This window comes from Brassica napus, chromosome C8 (assembly GCF_020379485.1).
Source record: "Brassica napus cultivar Da-Ae chromosome C8, Da-Ae, whole genome shotgun sequence".
Taxonomy (NCBI): Eukaryota; Viridiplantae; Streptophyta; class Magnoliopsida; order Brassicales; family Brassicaceae; genus Brassica; species Brassica napus.
In genome coordinates this window covers 27,379,778-27,397,778 of record NC_063451.1, presented here as the reverse complement: position 1 = coordinate 27,397,778, position 18,001 = coordinate 27,379,778, and the positions used below count along the sequence as shown (strand labels likewise).

At 40.2% G+C, this 18,001-nt stretch overlaps 6 protein-coding genes across 9 annotated transcripts; 1 reads left to right on the top strand and 5 right to left on the bottom strand.

The window, feature by feature from the left end:
* Positions 1-1,039: 1,039 nt before the first annotated feature.
* LOC106362066 (cytochrome P450 71B2) lies at positions 1,040-2,990 on the bottom strand. Its single transcript, XM_013801884.3, has 2 exons — positions 1,897-2,990; positions 1,040-1,803 (listed from the first exon to the last, which is right to left on the bottom strand). Exons 1-2 carry the CDS (start codon positions 2,791-2,793, stop codon positions 1,192-1,194), a joined length of 1,509 nt encoding a protein of 502 aa, XP_013657338.1. The 5' UTR covers positions 2,794-2,990; the 3' UTR covers positions 1,040-1,191.
* Positions 2,991-3,080: 90 nt separating this feature from the next.
* LOC106362064 (proteasome subunit beta type-5-B) lies at positions 3,081-5,517 on the bottom strand. 3 transcript variants are annotated; one of them, XR_007327807.1, is made up of 9 exons: positions 5,270-5,517; positions 4,911-5,041; positions 4,688-4,817; positions 4,379-4,485; positions 3,886-4,020; positions 3,690-3,793; positions 3,508-3,608; positions 3,176-3,418; positions 3,081-3,112 (listed from the first exon to the last, which is right to left on the bottom strand). XR_007327807.1 is itself a non-coding variant. In XM_013801881.3 (9 exons), exons 3-9 carry the CDS (start codon positions 5,028-5,030, stop codon positions 3,291-3,293), a joined length of 825 nt encoding a protein of 274 aa, XP_013657335.1. In that variant the 5' UTR covers positions 5,031-5,041; positions 5,130-5,176; positions 5,270-5,432; the 3' UTR covers positions 3,081-3,290. The 3 variants fall into 3 exon arrangements, 2 of the variants coding, with proteins under 2 accessions (XP_013657335.1, XP_013657334.1); XM_013801881.3 differs by adding an exon at positions 5,130-5,176 and having other exon boundaries at positions 3,081-3,418; positions 5,270-5,432; XM_013801880.3 differs by having other exon boundaries at positions 3,081-3,418.
* Positions 5,518-5,766: 249 nt separating this feature from the next.
* Positions 5,767-7,545, bottom strand: LOC106362063. The gene is made up of 2 exons (XM_013801878.3): positions 7,322-7,545; positions 5,767-6,854 (listed from the first exon to the last, which is right to left on the bottom strand). Exons 1-2 carry the CDS (start codon positions 7,415-7,417, stop codon positions 5,946-5,948), a joined length of 1,005 nt encoding a protein of 334 aa, XP_013657332.1. The 5' UTR covers positions 7,418-7,545; the 3' UTR covers positions 5,767-5,945.
* On the bottom strand, positions 7,063-9,930 carry LOC106362062 (pentatricopeptide repeat-containing protein At1g13040, mitochondrial-like). The gene is made up of 2 exons (XM_013801877.3): positions 7,642-9,930; positions 7,063-7,551 (listed from the first exon to the last, which is right to left on the bottom strand). Exon 1 carries the CDS (start codon positions 9,358-9,360, stop codon positions 7,807-7,809), a length of 1,554 nt encoding a protein of 517 aa, XP_013657331.2. The 5' UTR covers positions 9,361-9,930; the 3' UTR covers positions 7,063-7,551; positions 7,642-7,806.
* A 219-nt stretch (positions 9,931-10,149) lies between these two features.
* Positions 10,150-12,566, top strand: LOC106362061 (eukaryotic translation initiation factor 4B2-like). The gene is made up of 3 exons (XM_048766373.1): positions 10,150-11,367; positions 11,644-12,057; positions 12,215-12,566. Exons 1-3 carry the CDS (start codon positions 10,283-10,285, stop codon positions 12,240-12,242), a joined length of 1,527 nt encoding a protein of 508 aa, XP_048622330.1. The 5' UTR covers positions 10,150-10,282; the 3' UTR covers positions 12,243-12,566.
* Positions 12,567-14,442: 1,876 nt separating this feature from the next.
* BNAC03G56970D lies at positions 14,443-16,415 on the bottom strand. 2 transcript variants are annotated; one of them, XM_013801876.3, is made up of 2 exons: positions 16,000-16,415; positions 14,443-15,803 (listed from the first exon to the last, which is right to left on the bottom strand). In XM_013801876.3, exons 1-2 carry the CDS (start codon positions 16,078-16,080, stop codon positions 14,706-14,708), a joined length of 1,179 nt encoding a protein of 392 aa, XP_013657330.1. In that variant the 5' UTR covers positions 16,081-16,415; the 3' UTR covers positions 14,443-14,705. The 2 variants fall into 2 exon arrangements, with proteins under 2 accessions (XP_013657330.1, XP_022563968.1); XM_022708247.2 differs by having other exon boundaries at positions 14,443-15,821; positions 16,000-16,400.
* Between the last annotated feature and the right edge of the window lie 1,586 nt (positions 16,416-18,001).

The following is an 18,001-nucleotide window of genomic DNA, read 5'->3' as shown; positions in this document are numbered from 1 at the left end:
CTGACGAAATTTTTATTTCCGACGAGTTATAACCAACGACTGTTTTCGTCGGAAATTTGTCGGAAATGGCTTACTCCGACGGATTTCCGACGAAATCGTCCATAAGAAACTAGCTGTTTTCTTGTAGTGGAAGGGTTCCGTCTACGGCACGGACGCTCGCGCGCCGTACGCTGGTCCCAAATATATATAGTTTCTTTCTGTTCTCTCTGAGTTTTAGGATTTATCTTTTATGACACTCACATGTTCTATTTGACTTTGTTATGATTGGTTTATTGTATAACTTGGCACTGATTTGTTAGATCGTCGGTCATGTCTTCTATTGTTGCTAACAGGGACTTGTTCGATTAAAATATTCAATCGTTTAACACAAAACTTAATTAATACACTCATAATCTATCTAAAGTCTTCTTACCACGACGATGGACGTGAGTACAAGTTTCCTGAGGGTGGTTGAATTACTTCTTTATTAACAATGTTTATCAGTCCAAACTATATAATATTTATTTGTCTGGTTTGGTCATTTTGGAAGATCAAGTCCGGATTTGTTTTGATTTATGTTTCCTATTTATGGGAAACTACTAGTCCATTCGTTTGTTATTAGAAACTTGAAAAGGTTTTATATTCTAGCATTGAAAATATATCACCCAACAAAGAACATAAAACAAAATTATTTCAGTAAAACATCTTCTAAAGCAAAACGAGAAATAAGTTGATACTCCAACATTCCAAAATTCGCATATGATTTACAACCAATCGTCTAAATTATATCAATATTTAGTTTATTGGCATTTCACACTAGGGATATAGCATTATAACTAAATTAACATACATTTTGAAGCGAAAAATGAATATTAAAAGAAATTTCACCATCCCCAAGTGACCAAGTCATTAAGCATTAATATAGAGATTTGCTGGTAGCTGGAAGTTGTACAAATTTATAATACTATAGTAGGAGTGGGCACAAACTGGATTCGAAGAAAATAGTAAAATAATAATAAGATCTTTTGATCACAAACTGGATTTGAAGAAAATAGTAAAATAATAATAAGATCTTTCGATCACTTGTCAAACTTTATTACTTTAGGATAAATTACATTAAATCTTTATTATATTTTACAATAATTTCGAAATATCTACAAGGTTCGGTTCACACAAACTATCACCGTGTTGTAGAGCTTCACTGACTGCCCATTAATGGCGTTGAAGGGGCACAAGTTCAAGAGGTAGTTTCTTGACAGTGCTGAGAATGCCAGCTTCTTCCATATCAATGTCTCCAACTTTCATTCCATCAGGCAATTTCCAATCAAAATAGTAAAGCAAATTCATCAGGCCCAACTCCACGGTAGCAATCCCCATTACCATCGCAGGACATACCCTTCGACCAGAACCAAACGGTATTAAGTCAAAGTGTTGTCCTCTAAAATCTACAGAACTATCTTCAAACCGCTCAGGGATGAATTCTTCAGCGTTGGTCCAACGCTTGGGGTCACGTCCTATGGTCCATACGTTAACTTGGATTTGTGTCTTTGGGGCAATGTCGTAGCCTTGAATCTTGACGTGAGACATTGTTTCCCTTGGGAGCAAAAGTGGAACTGGTGGGTGTAGTCTGAATGTTTCCTTTATTACGAGCTTCAAGTAATCAACTTTTCCTAGGTCTTCTTCAGTGATTCTCTCCCTTTCGAGCCCTAGGGTGGCTCGAATGTTTTCTTGAGCTTTCTTCATCACACGAGGGTTTCTAGCGAGCTCGGTCATCACCCAAATCATAGTTATGGCGCTTGTATCAACCCCCGCGAGAAATATATCCTGAAACATTCCATAAAAAACATACCAAGTCTGATTAATCATTGTTACTTGTTACTTGTTACACAAGAAACATGGTTTAACATGAGATTTTACCATGAGGACTGCCTTGAGATTATCGATATCGAGTTTGAAAGAATCTTCACTTTCTTGTTTATCGATCATATCCAATATCAAGGAAACAATATCTTGATTTTTCCTTCCTTCTGGCTTCAAGTGCTCATCAATAACTTGCTCGTAAAAGACATCAAGGTCTTCAAAGACTTTGTTAATTTTCTTGTGTCGTTGAAACAACCAGTCTACAAATCTTCCGAGTGCACCAGGGAAGAAGTCAGAGAAAGTGAAACTCCCTAGAGCTTCCGCTGCTTCGGTAACAAGTCCCTCGATCTTTTCTTGGTCAATAAGGAAGCCGCTCTCGTGGATGTTCTGTCCTAAAGCTACTCTACAAATTACACTTGCGGCCAGGGAGAAGAAAGTTTTGTTTAGATCCACAGAAGATTGTTTCAAAGCGGATTCTGATACTTTCTTCACCATGAAGTCACTCTCTTCTTCTCTTATGTACCTGAATGATTGAACTTTTCTAAGACTGAAAAGCTCGGTGACCACGAGTTTGCGCATCTCCCGCCAATACTCACCGTACGGTCCAAAATTAATGTCTTTGAAACCGTAAGAGAGTTTTCCGGTCCCTACCGTCTTTGGTCGGCTGCAACATTCCAAGTCATGAGTTTTGAGAACTGCTTCAGCTGCTTCACTCGATGAGATCACAACCACTGGAACAGACCCGAGACGGAGAAGCATCACTGGTCCGTGTTTGATGGAGAGGTTATGAAAACATCGATGAGGCAGTCCTGCAAGATGATGCAAGTTTCCAATGATTGGAAGACTTGAAGGGCTTGGAGGAAGTTTAAACTTTGAGTTTGTCATCCTTTTAAGACAGATCGATGTTAAGAGAGTAAGAATTGAAACCAAGAAGAAACAGAACAAGATAGCCATTTGTTCTCTTCCTCTGTTTTTCTTCTCTTTTGCTCTTTTTTTTGTAGATATGAACTTGGTTATCGAGTGTTTTGTGTCTATATATAAGAAGAGAGAGAACCTAATAACGTCATGTTTGTTGAAAGTTGTACCAGAAAATACTTAATTTCTGAATAGTAAACGTGACAAAAGCATGTGGTGGTCATAACATCACATGCAGTCACTATCTGAGCCAGGTCTTGTCTTGCTAATAGGGGCTGCGTTCGATAAATGATTTCAGACAAAAGTCTACGGCTGTCACAGTCGACTATTTGAAATAGTTCGGTTCTATTTGATCGGTTTTGAATATTCAGATTGCACATGAAAGCTTACCTAATCAAATTGTCAAAACCAATCACAGGTTCCTAATTTCATGGTTGAACCAGAGCTGCTTGAACAAAATAAAGAGTGTGCACTTGCAGAATAAAAGGAGAATCTTATAGTTGAGAAACAAAGTTTAAGCTAGAGAGTGAATGTTATTACTCGGCGGCCGCTTCCTCCATGACTTGTTCGGCAGTGGCTGGTGGCACAGGGTAGTAGTGATAGTGTAGCTCCCCAACATCATCTCCCGACAGTTTCTTCCATCCATTAGGACCCACGTGGTACACTGATCAATATGAGAATAGACAAATGTTATTATTATATGAGGTAGGTTAAGTATCTTGAAAGTTTAGTATCACATTTGGGGATACTAACCGCTAGCAACTCCACCACTGGCTCCATCACGGAATGTCGCATGGTAGATTGATCTCCTTGCTAGCTCGGAAGCTTCTTCAACTGACATATCGAATTTGTACCTAGTGATAGAAGCAACATTAGATTATGGTTTTGAGTTTGGGATGATGAGATGAAAATGTTGTTGGGGGCAATTGATTTACCCGCTGTCAAGTACACCATAAGCGTATGGTGAACCGGAACCGACTGAAAACCTGTCTCCCTTGAGCCTTCCTCCTTCGTTGTCGACATAGTAAAGTCCTGGACCCTGTATCCAATGAGTTAAAATGTCAAATGTTTTTACTTGGATGAGAAGTTTTGAGAGGAGTAAATGAAGATATTTAAGTTGGTTTCACTGACAGTTTCGTCCCATCCAGCGATCATCGTGCCGACGGAAAGTCCCATTCCACGGTACGAGTAGAGCATGTTTGCTAGAAGTTTTGAAGCTCCGGAAACAGAGATTCTCCTCTTGTTTGCCAGCTCATGTAGACGGCACTTGCATAGACAAAATACATAATGAGATTAGAGACAAAAATGGGTATACACACTCAAATGAAAAGTATCACATCGCTTTCACAAAATACTTGTCTTTCGATATAACAAAAATGTTTGGTTCACAGAACAAGGATGCTAAAGCCACTAACTATGTTGCAGAAAATGCATATTCATCAACCCAACGATTCACCATAACACAAACCAAAACCTTTCTAGTTAGACAATACAGACACAAAAAAAAAAGGAACTAAAGCCTTTAGCAACGCAACAAGACTCCCCATACCAACAGAAAGGAAGATAACGCCACAGACCTAAGCATCAGTACAGACAGAAAAGAAGAAGAAAGCGAGCAATGTACCTTAATTCCAAGATTCCTGTGCCAGAATTGACAATCAGCAGCTCCTCCAGCCATTGTACCAAGCATATAAGGATTGATTTCAATAATCTTCTTCACAGATTGTGACGCTACATAGAGGAAAAAAAAAACAATACAAAACATCAGCAAAGCAATAATACAACATTAGCCAAAAGAAACAATCCAACAACAAGCTAACTTAATCTCCATCCTACTTGTTACTGCCACAGTCATACTATATCGAAAGGATGCATCTTTTCCACAGCTAAAACAGTTAAAAGCAAAGTGATGGAGGGAAGAAAGAGAACATACAGATATATCCACCCATGCTAGCACGAGAGTCAGCAGCGACCATGACACCTTCTTTGAAGATGAAAGCGAGTGTAGTTGTTCCTTTCGCTGGCTTCACCATCTGTACTGCTTCTTTCTGAAACCCATCGAACTAAAACCCACACACAAAGAGGTTAATCAAAATCAACCACCCACAACACTGCTTAGCGGATGAACCCAAAAGAGGTTAATCAAAAAAACTCACATCAGTAGTGCGGGGAAGGTCAAAGGAGGGCACAGTAGAAAACCCATCAAGCATATCGTTGCTCGACTCGAATCCAATCGTGGGCATGGAGGTCTCGAACCCACTTGTATCAAGCTTCATCTTTTTAAACCCTACAGAATCAGTGAAAACACTCGATTGATCAAAATTATAACCACCCGTCGAATAATTGGAGCTAATCTAGCATGAAATAAACCAAACCCAGATGCCAAGCAACGATCTTTTCCTCTCGAAAACTCGAATCAGATCTAGTACGAGATACATGAGCGTATGTAAACTTTATCGTTATTTACAAGAGAAGTTAAACGATTCCAGAACTCGATCAAGGATCGGAAACGTACCTTACTGAAGAGAGGTAATCAAGTCGAGCCAAAGGGTTTCGAGAGAGAGACGAAGAAGACGAAGAAGTAGCTCAAAGTAGCAGATCGTTTCTTGAGCTCCGGGCAAACTACAAGGAAACATATATGGGCCCTGTGGGCAATCAAATATGGGCTATTAATAACTAATTGGGCCTATCATTTTTCTAGTAAATTGGGAATGAAATCTCTCTCTCTCTCTCTGGACTAAACAATGAAAAAAGTTTTGAACTTAAAACTTTATAATGCGTCTGTCTGTTGACAAATGTTAATCAAACCAAACTGTATTGCAATGATTTTTCAAGAACAAAGAAAAGAGAGTTTGCAATATGATCCTTTTCTTCTCGTGTAACGTTTTATAAAGGCAAGGACTTTATTCGAACATGTATCACTTTTACAAAAAGTAAGACAACTACTAAGGGAATGTATATGTTTTTTTTTTTAAAGGGATCTGCATCAGTTAGATTCAAACTAAATAAAAATTTGGATAATTACTGTTATTCAAGATACAAGATCAAAATGTATTTTCTCTTTGCAAAATTTTTGTTTTATTTCTAAATGTAGCATAAAAATATGAAAACAATACAAAAGTATATATTTGCATATATAATCATCAAATGCATCAACACAAAAATTAAGTAGTATTCTAAGTTGCAAATCGCTAGCGTTTTGTAATGCATCTTCTTGCTCGCATGTAGCCTAAAGGAGGATTCTTCAACGAGATGCTGCAACGCGTGTGCAGCCAATAAGAGTATCTCATCAACGACCCGACGTTCGAGCGAGCGTGAAACGTTCCTCTCAGGTTCAACAACACAGGACCGGTTCCGAGCTGAAGCTGCAGCTCCTGGCTCTGAACCATTTGTATCGGGACCTGACTGCTCACGAGATGGAAGCTCGTGAACATGGACATTCCCTTTGGAAGAATGAACGGCTCGATGCGCTGTGTTGCTATGAGCGTGTTGTAAAAGTAGAGCTCGAACATGATGTAGCTGAAGTCGACGCTGCTCTTCTTGCTTGGGTTTGTGAAGTTTACCACAACGGCGAGATCTCCGTTTAGAACGTAACCCATTTCGAGATTAGCGGTGTTTAGGTTCGCTGCTGCGATGTCGAAGTAAGGTGTGTGTGGACGGTTGCTGAGGTAGACGAGGAGGAGGACGAGGCCGGAGAGGATCAGGATGACCAAGAGGATTGCGCAGCAGACTGTAGCCGGCAATGTCATGGGTTTGGTCTTCTTTGGACCTGGTTGATGGTGCGTTGGTCGTGTTGGAGCGGTCCTCCATGGAGTTGGCTCAGGTCCATAGCCACCATGGTGTGGAGGTCGTTGCTGATCTTCAGGGCTCGAGAGCAATGGCCTGCCGGAGTTTGGAGTACGGCGTGGTGGTAACGGTTCTTCTGGCCTCAGTGGCATGGGTCTTGAGGAATGCGGTTCATAGATAAGTTCAGGTGGCTCACTCTGGTGGCGACCTCGAGTCTTTATTCTAGGCCCCGATGGAGCAACAGGATGAGTCTGTGGGTTCTGGTAGTGGTCCGGAGAGGTCCATGAGGTAGAGGGACCACCGGGATGTTGATCCTGTGAGGAAAACTGAACGAGATGAGGGTTGGTTTCATAGTGGTGATAAGACATTAAAGCACCAACAAAATGAGAAAAGACTTGTGTGATAGACTACTGATAGCAAGAAAAGAGAAATTATGAGTGTTTCTAAATGAGAGAGAGAGATGATAACTTGATGAGAAGTACAAGTAGGATTCTTGAATTAAAGGAAACTGACACAAGGAAGCAAGTAATCTTTTTTTACATATTTTTCGTTCTAATCATCCCCTTTATTTTTCATCAAAAATTGTTTGGAAGAGAAATAAATAAATAAATACAAGATATTCAGTTGGGTTCTTGGAGAGAGAAAGAGAGAGAGATAAGAGCTTACAGTTACAGGTTCCCGATCAGTGTATGAAAATATGCAGAATATGATAAGACTAATAAAGCATTTTGACCCACTTTGAAACATTGAAACAAAGTCCTGAGATGAAGTCTGAGCTAACCTTCTGGATTTCAGCCTTTAAAATGCAGTTTCTCGAGTCAGAATAGATCGATTGAGCTCTTATATCCAAAACATCAAGCTTGATGTGCCGATACATAAAAAGAAAACTCCTTCTCTCAGTCCAATACGATCCGTCCTCACTGTAATATTTCTGAGGAACGGGATTAAACTGAACGGATGACTTCAATGACCATAAATGATGATCCTTCAGGAGTATCAATGTCAAGTCAGCTGCAACAAAAAAAAGTAAAGATTTACTTGGTCTATGCAAACTCAACCACAGATTCACTAGTGTAGGAAAGGAAGGAAACTAGCTCAAACCTGATTAAAGTTTCTTGTTTCTCTCCAAGCAGCAGCATGCATCAGCAGAGGCTAAATGGCTCTGTATCAGCATCTCCATGCCGCCATACTTTGATTAAGATGGCAACTGTTTCACAGGAGAAGACACGGTTGACAACTTTAAAGGTGTATATAACCGTACTATGCCTACGCATCAGCACTCACTGAACAGCTAGCCTTGATGAGTGCATCAGACACATCTCTATCAAGGGTGAAACCTTTCTCCATCATCTGATCCCAAATCTTGTAGGCTGCCGATAGTTTATTTAACCTTACGAGTCCTCCAATAATGAACTTAAAAGTTAACTCATCAGGACAACATTCCTTACTCTGCATGTCCTCAAACAATTTCAACGCTTCAGTTACTCTACAAGACCTGCAGAGACCACTTATAAGAGCGTTGTACGAAACCGCATCCGGTGTAATCCCATGCTCAATCATATCCCTGAAAACACCATAAGCCTTGTCGAGATTTCCCGATTTACACAAATGGTCCAGAATCGTTGTGTAAAATATCCTATCTGGTGACAAACCAAACTCCGTCATCTGATCAAGAAGCTTCTTCGCAACACTAGAGTTACCTTCCCTAAGAAAAGCCTTGATAAGACTCGTGTAGATCACCACATTCGTCGCTATCCCCTTCCGTCTCATCTCCTGAAAGAGCTTGTAAGCCTTCTTAGTATTTGACGCCCTGCAGAACGTTTCAATCAGAGTGCTGTAGGAGACAACATCACACAAACCTCTAGGCTCCATCTCTTTCACCATGAAGGAATAGCATTTATCCGGATGACCAACCCTGCAACGCCGCTTAAGCAACTGGTTATAACTATAAACATCAGGCTGTATCCCACTCCTCACCATCTCCCCCATCACCCCTTCCGCTTTCTTCACCATATTGTTATCATAATAATAATTCAACAACACGTTGTACGTAACAAGATCCGGCTCACACCCGCTCTTACTCATAAACGACTTCAAAGCCTCCGCCTTTTCTATCCTACCCGCTCTACAAAACCCGCTAATCAACGCATTGTACACCACCGCACTAAGCTTAACTCTAGCGCTCTTGATCTCATCCGCCACCATCTCATAAGCCAGGTCAACTCTCCGAGCACGACACAACCCAACAACAAGTGCTGCACAAGCTTTATTATCCGGACCAACCCCACTACGAATCATTACATTCCAAATCTCAACCGCGTCAGTGACCTTACCAGCTCTAAACAACCCGTTAATAAGTATAGTATAAGACACAACATCTGGCTCCCTACCTCTCCTAACCATACAAAAGAATGTATCAACAGCAAAACCAACCTTTCTCTCTCTACACAACAGATCTAAGTAAATGTTGAACGCCCATATGTCTGGTACGTATCCGAGAGCTTCCATGTCCCTCAAAAGAGCGTCAATGAGATCAAAGTTTTTAACTTTACATAAACCCGAGATAAACCTCGAGTAAGTGAAGGGGATTAATGAGAACCCCATCGGCGTCATATCCTTATACAATGCCTCAGCAAGCTCGAATCTCGAGTCCTTGACCAAGACCCCGATGAAACGGTTGTAATCGCAGGAGAAAACTCGGTAGCTTGAGTGACGCATTTCGTCGAACACCTGAACTGCGTTGTCGATCGTACCTGATTTCACGAGGTAAGCGATGCGCGAGCGGTATGCGAGGCGTACTGCGCCCAGCGTCTTATGCATATCAGAGAGATACGCATATGATCGTATCAGGTTGCCTTCTTTATTTCAGCATCAGATCGACAACGACGGCTGGTGCTGGAGCCTTAAGCAAGAGAGGGAAGAACGGGAAGTCGAAAGCTCCAAGGCTTTTACCTAAACTGGGCTTCTAACAAGGCCCATTACGTTCGTCATTAATCTTTGACTAAACCCTCTTTTGGAACTAGAGTATTAAGATTTTACCTTTTCTCGCTAGCTCCTCTAACACTCTAGTATCCGAACCAGACACGCTCAGAACTTTGTTTACTATGCTAGAACTTTGTTTACTAGTCATCTCCTTTGCACATTCTGCCTCTTTGAAGCTTGTCCTCATGGGCCTCTCTCTATATGCACGAACTTACTTCTTCATTGCCCTAGTTTCAGTGAGATCAAAGTTCTAATCTCCCCCAAAGATCTTTTATTCATGTGGAATCCATTTAAATGACCGAAACATGAATGAATGTGTTAGGTCATGTCCATTCTTGATCTCCACGTTAGCATGTTGCTTCTGATAGTCTCATAGTTTAATGTATCTTAGCACAACGTGGAATCTTATAAGGACATATGTCACACCTTTTAACATAAAGTTGGTGGGGAAAAAGCTAACAAATATATATTCGGCTAAAACAATGACTGACACTGCGCGTGGTGGACCAGAACGTTAAAACCACTACCTTTCTCGTCACTGATTAGTTCGTGTTCTACACTCTCCGATCTAGCGCGTTAGCTATCACCTTCAAAAAAAGGAATAAAAGTTTAATTGATTTTCCTCCGAGAGTTTCCATCTTTACAGAAAAGAGAGAATCTGAGATCGATTCGCTTTAAAGGGTAGTATCCGGTTCCTCACTCGGAGCTCCGGATCACTCAGATCTGTTGAAAGTTTCGGAATTGAGAATCGAATCACGAGATGTCGAAGCCTTGGGGTGGAAACGGCGCTAGTTGGGCCGATGAGGCTGAACGCGCCGACGAAGAGCAGAGCTTCCCGAGTTTGAAGGAGGCTGCGAGTTCTACCAAGTCTAAGAAGAAAAAGAAGATGACTTTATCAGAGTTCACCAAGGGAGCTGGAAGCGGTTCTGTTGGGTTGACGAGGGAGCAGATGATTCAGCTTCCCACTGGTCCGAGGCAACGCTCCGAGGACGAAATGCAGCGTGGTGGTGGTGGTATTGGCGGTGGGTTCTCTTCTTACGGTGGAGGAAGGTCTGGTGGAATGTCGAGAGGTGGAGATGATTCTAATGGGTCTTGGGGTGGTGGTGGTGGGAGGAGAGGTTATGGTGGGTTTGAGGATGATCAGAGAGGCTCCTCTAGAGTTTCAGAGTTCCCACAAGTGTCTAGAGCTGATGAGGTTGATGATTGGGGGAAAGGGAAGAAGTCGGTTGCGACGTTTGATCAGGGACGTCAAGGTCGTTTTGGTGGTCTTGGAGGAAGCGGTGGTGGCGGCAGTTATGGAGGTGGAGGTGGCTTGTCTAAAGCTGATGAGGTTGATAATTGGGGAGCAGGTAAAAGCCATTCGTCTCTCACAAAGTCATCTACATTTGGGTCAGGTTCAGAGCCTGACCGTTGGGCAAGAGGAGTCTCTTCAGGTGGTGTTCAAGAAGAGCGTCGTCGTCTTGTTCTTGAACCACGAAAGGTTGTTGTTGGTGATAGTGGAGTGAGTGAGAGCCAAACCGATGCGAAGGCGAGTAAGCCGAGTCCATTCGGAGCAGCTAGACCGAGAGAGCAAGTTCTTGCGGAGAAAGGATTGGACTGGAAGAAACTCGACTCTGATATTGAGGCTAAGAAGGGAAGCTCTCAAACGAGCGCACACTCAAGCAGGCCATCAAGTTCTCAGTCTAATAGGTCCGAGAGTTTAGCATCGAACAACAATGTGGAGAAACCGAGAGTACCAAAGGTGAATCCTTTTGGAGATGCAAAGCCTAGGGAAGTGTTGTTGGAGGAGCAAGGGAAAGATTGGCGCAAGATGGATTCTGAACTCGAGCATCGCAGTGTTGACAGGTCTGTTTTAAGTTTTATTTTCTTGCTAACTTGATGAGAAAGTTAACTTGTGAACCAAGCAGAAGATATGACATTGTAGTGTAATTAAAACTTAAGATAGTTTTGCCACATCTGCTTATCTACTCATGTTATTAGTGTATTCATGGTTTTTCTTTTTGATGGCATGTCCTTTTAACGTATCTCTTAGGCATAAGATAAGACCCTGTGACCTTTTAACGTACCATTGGTGTCTGTCACTTTTAATCTCTCTGTCTTGTGAAACGAAATTTGTTCCAGGCCTGGGACAGAAGAGGAGAGACTGTTGAAGGAAGAGATCGAAGAGCTACGGAAGAAGCTCGAGAAGGGAGCAGACATTGCACCAGAGAGCAAGGAAACTCAACAAGAATCAGACAGTGATAACCATAATCTACTACGCGAGAAAGAGAAAGACCTGGAGTTGCTAATCCGTGAGCTGGACGACAAAGTAAGGTTCAGGCCAAAAGCAGCTGAGAGGCCTGGATCCGGTGCAGGCAGAACAGGTAGTAACTATGGTGAAAGACCACATTCCCGGGGTGGATCAATTGATGAGTCTAGGAGTGTGGAATCATCCATGGAGAGGCCTAGATCGCGTGGCACAGGTGGTGGTGATGATAGAAGAAACTTTCAAGGAAGCAAGGAACGTGGATTCTTCAGCAACAGGAACTTCGACAGGTTAGTAGTCCTTATTTAACATCTGATTCAACCCCATTACAGAGAACATACTTAGACAAGTGTAGAAACTTAGAAACGATGCTGAGTTTAGTATAAAGATCCAAACCTTAGTCATCTTTGTGATGTTATTAAAACTGACATATGAGGTTCTCCACAGGTCATCGACGTCGAGGAATGGATGGTAAAAGAAGGAGAATGGAGTCTGGTTTGCAGACCGTTCCCAGGTTTTGAACATGACAGGGAAGAGAAGGTTCAATAATATTAATAAAAAGAAATTTTTTAACTCCTTTGAGAAACCTAATTTTGGAGGTTTTTTTGTATTTGATTCATCTTCTGAAATCGAAGCCTAATGGTTTCGTTCTTCTAATTTCTGTATTTGTTTGGTTGTTGGCTCTTCAAACGGCAGAGCGCGAGATTTGTGACAATTAATATTTCTTTCTTAATTTTGGAGACAGAGACTGTGTGTTCGGTTCTTCTTTTGTGTGTTTGAAACTCTATTTGCCACTTCAGTTTCTATTGCACATAGAAGAACAGTTGAAAAGCTAAAGACATGGTAAGAATAAAGATGAAGGCTATTTATTCAGGTTATTCCAATGCAAAACTTGAATTTGAACAAAGATGAAGATCTGGACAATAATGTCCTGCTTTACACCTCTAAACCCGTTTGATAATCAACTCAGAAAGAAGAAGTGATATTATCAAAAACATCACTAATGAGTAATGAATGCCCCTGTATGTAAATGCTTCACTTCAATATTGAAGTTCAATATTGAGGTTGTGGGATGTGAAATTTATACATACACATTGGCGCATTTTTCAAATAACAATAATCAATTATATTAAATCATGAGCATGACCTATTGATACGATTGTGTTTCAACTATTTTAATACAATTATTAAAAAAATTTATTAATCATTTAAGAGAAATATTATAAAAAAACACAAATATACAAATATAATTAAAAGACACAAATATAAAAATTAAATTTAAAAAAAATATATAAAACAAAAAAATACTCGTCATTTTTTAAGGGCGGGTCAAAATCCAGTAAACTTCTTTCCTTCTGAACAATTGGTTAACGTCTTATCATACGTGACCATGTGAGTGATGGTCCATACATGGAGTTGGCAATTATGGATCTGGACCGCGGACCTGACCCATAAAGGATTGTCGCAAGACGGTATTGGGACGAGGTTTTCTAGGCCCGTAAATTTGCGGGCCTCGCGGGACGGGTCTTTGCGGGATTGGGTCTTTTGCGGGATGGGTCGAAACGGGTTATGCAGGATTACATGGACTCGCATTTTTTTTTCTTCATTTCTTATTTTACCTGAAAAAGACGAGAAAGAGAATGAGAAGAAAGCGATTCTTGTGACTTTCCCCCCATAAAACATAAGGAGTTCCGGTGATGATGATTCGAGCTCCGGCGGTGATGATTCGAGCTCCGGCGATGATGATTCGAGCTCCGGCGATGACGATTCGAGTTCTGGTGGTGTTTTGATTTGTTTTCTCTTTTCATTATACACAACTATGAATTGTTTTATTACAATGTGATATTTTTTGTTTAAGTTGATTGGTTTTATTTTCAGTATTGTGAAGTAGTGTTTTTCTTAAATTAAATTTGAGTTCAATGGTGTTATTTAGGAGAAAAGTTAGTTGTATATCACGTCACTTGTATAACTTGGCAAAGTGATTTACGATTTTTTTTGCAATCCAAATAATTAAAAAGAGAGATGGTTGGATGAAGACATACAAAACTTGAGCCAAATTATTACAAAGACAACAACTCAATCAGATTCAAACTTAACAAAAGCTAATGCTGATAACAAAATAAGGCTTTTAACTCAAAAACGCAAGCACAAACAGAGCTTTGTGGCATTGATTTTGATAAGAGGCTTCAGTGAAGCTTAACAAGCTCTCTTCAACTCTCTTACACAACTCTTCTACTTGAACATTCATGAAATAAGTTGTAGCAGGCGGTTTGATAAGGAGGCGTCCCGCGGGACGGTTCGCGAAGGCCTATATATTATGCGGTACAGGTTTGGGCCGACATTTTGAAGACCGCAGCCCGTGCGGGACAGGCCCGCTTTGACCCGCTCGACGATTAATCTGCTGCGGTACGGGACGGAACGGGATGGGTAAACTTGTTTGACATCTCTATCCATACATGTGTTACACAAAAAAAAATGCAATATTTTGTCTGGTTATAAGTCTTTGCAAATTTCTGAGTTCTGAGAACAAGGCTCTTAGTGGTGAACACATGCAAACACACCAATACTAGTATACGTAACAAACCCCAATGAAATCAACGAGAGAGCAATGTACAAAAAAGGTTAAGTAAAGAGTGTCTTGACGCAAAACTTCCCAAAAGGGAGAAAGAAACTCGTAAGAAAGAACACAAACTCATGTTTTGGAGATGCAAGCAAAGGTCACATAGAATGAATCCTTAAAAGAAACAAAGAGATCAATCTATCTATATACAAAAAGAATCTTCATCACCCTTTCAAAATAATCCTCTCTCCCAAGCGCCTGGTGAGCCTGCATTCACCAGACACCAATTACACCAATATCTCAGCTGTGCAAGTGCTGCGGAGGACTCCTCTCAATGTAGAGATCTTCAGATGAACTGTGTGGTGAAGATTCCATCGATCATTCGCTTTCTCTTACGCAATTCCCCGGCAAGAGAAACCTATACTTATCTGCATTCTCAAGGAGATAAGAAGGAAGATGAACAGCCGAGAAAGAATGAGGAATCGGACCCATCTTCCCAATAATATCCTTAAACGTATACTCCTCAGGTAACATATCGAAAAGATCAGCTCCTTTGCAGATAACTCTCTGAACTCTCTTCGGATTCAAGAAATGACTAAACCTCACTCTATCGTTATGGCTATAAGCCTTCATCTTGAATATAAACTCACTGATCCTCCGAAAGCAAAAGCTGCAATGCCACCCCGCATCCGCCAAGATCTCATCGCTCTGACGGTAATGAGCGTACCGCGTCTTCCCCGTCTCGTATCTATGCACGGAAGCTCTCCAGCTCTTGTTATCAACCAAGAACTCAAAGGAATAAAGATAGTTCTTGAGACGCAAGTGAAGTATCTTCGGCACCTCGTCGCACCATCTCAAGAGGTTTATCGTGTGCCTACTCGGAATCTCGTCGACATCAGACATCAACAGCAAGTCATCGTCCGTGATCCCCGCGATCCTCAGGAGCTGATCAAGAGCCACACGCTGATACGCCTCCTCGTAGAAAGGGTTCTGCCCTTTGACGAACCTCCCACCGAGGGAGCCGTAGGTGAGACGCGGCTCCACGAACTCGAACTCGCCTCTGTGAGCTGCGAAGACGAGAGGCTTAGGCAGGCCGGTGAAGGTGGAGTTTGATTCTAAGAGGACGAACTGGGTGATGTAAGGGTAGAGCTCTCTCCATCGCACGGCGAGGATGTCGAGCTCGTTGCTGAAGAGAACGGCGTCGTAGACTCGTCGAGGGTAGTCACGGACGCCCCAGCCGTGGAGTCTGCAGAGAGTCTCCATGGAGGCGTTCTCGTGGTGGTAGTGAGGGATGTCGTGGAAGGGTTTGGGCGGGGACTCCCATAGTGGGCGGAGGAAGTAGGAAATCTTCTGGCCGTGGATGTAGCCGGCGAGGACGCATGTCGGGACGATGACTAGTAGGAAGATGTATGTCTTCATGTCGACGCCGCGGAGAGCGCAGCAGAGTCTAGAGAAGCTGAAGAATCTACCAGTTTCCTGCAGAGACAATCAAATCTAAAAAACTCAGATCCAAGTTTAGTTTCTCAAATAAAGCACAAAAGGTGTAGACTTTATCGGTTTAACAGTGATGGGTTAACATAAAGATCTAAATTTTATCGAATTAGTGGTAAAGTTTCGATTTTTAAGAAAAGGGTAGTGAGATCTTCGTTTGAGAGAGATGGGATATTCAAACCTGACTACAAACTCCACCGCAGATGGAATCAGTCTTCTTAGAACAGTAATGCCCACCTGCTTCTCCCATCATCCACCACATCAGATCCACCGATTAACCAACTTATTTACCAAAATGCCACCCACCCTTCTCAATTCAAAGGTCAAAGCTCGGCGAACTTCGGCGACGATAAGTAGATCTCCGGCGGAATCACCAATCTCAACAAAAACAGAAACTTTCCGAATCAGGAAGGAAACTAAAACACTTAAATCCCTAATGAACAAAACAATCAGAAACTTTTTGAATTGGGACAGGAAAAAAAAAATCAAAACTTTAAATGATTTTCAGAATTGCTAATGAGTGAGAGAGAAGGAAGAGAGAGAGATGAATAAAAGGCTGTGTCCTCTCTGTAAATGGGTGGCACTACGCGATTAAGAAAGAGGAGGGGCTAAATCGTATTTTTGATTAAATTATATAATAATCGAACAAATTCTCTGTATATTCCGTGTTTACGAAAATACCCTTGCCTCGATCAACGCGTGGGGCTATTAGTTTGAGGGTGATAAGGTCATTTCGGAAGCAGCGTAACGGTTTACTCGGGTCCCACCACGAGACTCTCAGCCTGACTCAACGCCTCTGTTTTGTTTCTGTCGTGTGAATGACTTCATGCGTACAGTTCGGACACCTGGCGCTCTAAAATATCTCCTTTAGATATATCTTCCGGGCTTTTAATTTGGGCTCTCTATTTAATTGTGGCCCGTTTAGACTTCCTTACAAGGTCAATGGAAACTGGAAAGTGTCAAAGTGATTATATTCGTATATTATGGATTTTCTATGATTTCAAAATAATAGCTACAGTATCATTACATGTGGGAGAAGAAGTAACAACAATTATCTCACAAATTATCTATATTATTATAAAAGAGAAGTACCCTTTTGAAAATGTTATTACTTCATTAATTAAACTCTTTTTTTTTGCTTGTCTTTTTCAGTTGCATTTATGAAATATCCTAAAACGAATAAAATTGCCTAATTTATTACTTGTCTTTTCAATTACATTAATGAAATATGATTAAATGAATTTAAACTTCATATTTTACTGTTTGTCTTTTTCAATTACCTTAATGAAATATCCTTAAATAAATTTGGACATAATGTCATTTAATCAACCAAAAAAACTCATGAGTTATCCTTACGTGCATAATTTTAATAATGGAGATTTTTAAAAACGTGCATCATTAAAATGTTATCTAAAACATGCAGCACTAATATATAACATGCATCAATAAAACTAGAATTTGTCTCACACAATTGTACGGATATTATTTTCAGTTGATTAAATTTAAAAATAATTATTTATTCAAAAAATATTTAAGAATGACTATGTTTTTAAAAATTATATGGTATTATTTGCTCATAACTCATTTGTCATTTGATAAATTGTTAGAAAAAAAATTTTAGCATAATATAACTCAGTTGCCATTTGCTAAATTTATAGTTTTTATTTATATTTTTTATTATTTAATTATAATATTTTCATTTTATATTTGAAAGATAAATGAATTTTCTTTCAAACAATATTTTTGTAAATGTATTTTTAAAAAAATAATCAATTAAAATTGTTATTGGCGCTAGTCGGATCCTCACGAGGCTCCAGATACCAGGGTCATCAAAAAAAAAAATTGTTATTATCATTGAATATCATTATTTTTGACATAATTTGAGTTTTCGTTTACATCAAAACTTATCATATTTTAGGATAATTTTAATTTAAAATGTAATTTTCATATTTTTCAAACAAATTCTAAAAATATTTTTTAAATATTTTGTTATAATTGTTAAAAAAAATATTGAGTTGCTTTTCAAATAAAAAGGTAAAGATATTAAAAATATGCTAATTAAAATATGTAAAATTTAATATAGTTTTAAGGAAATGGTCAAAATAAAAAAAATTACACATAAAATAATTATGATTTTTGTTAACTGGGCGGATCATTATTTATATGATATCGCACACGAAATA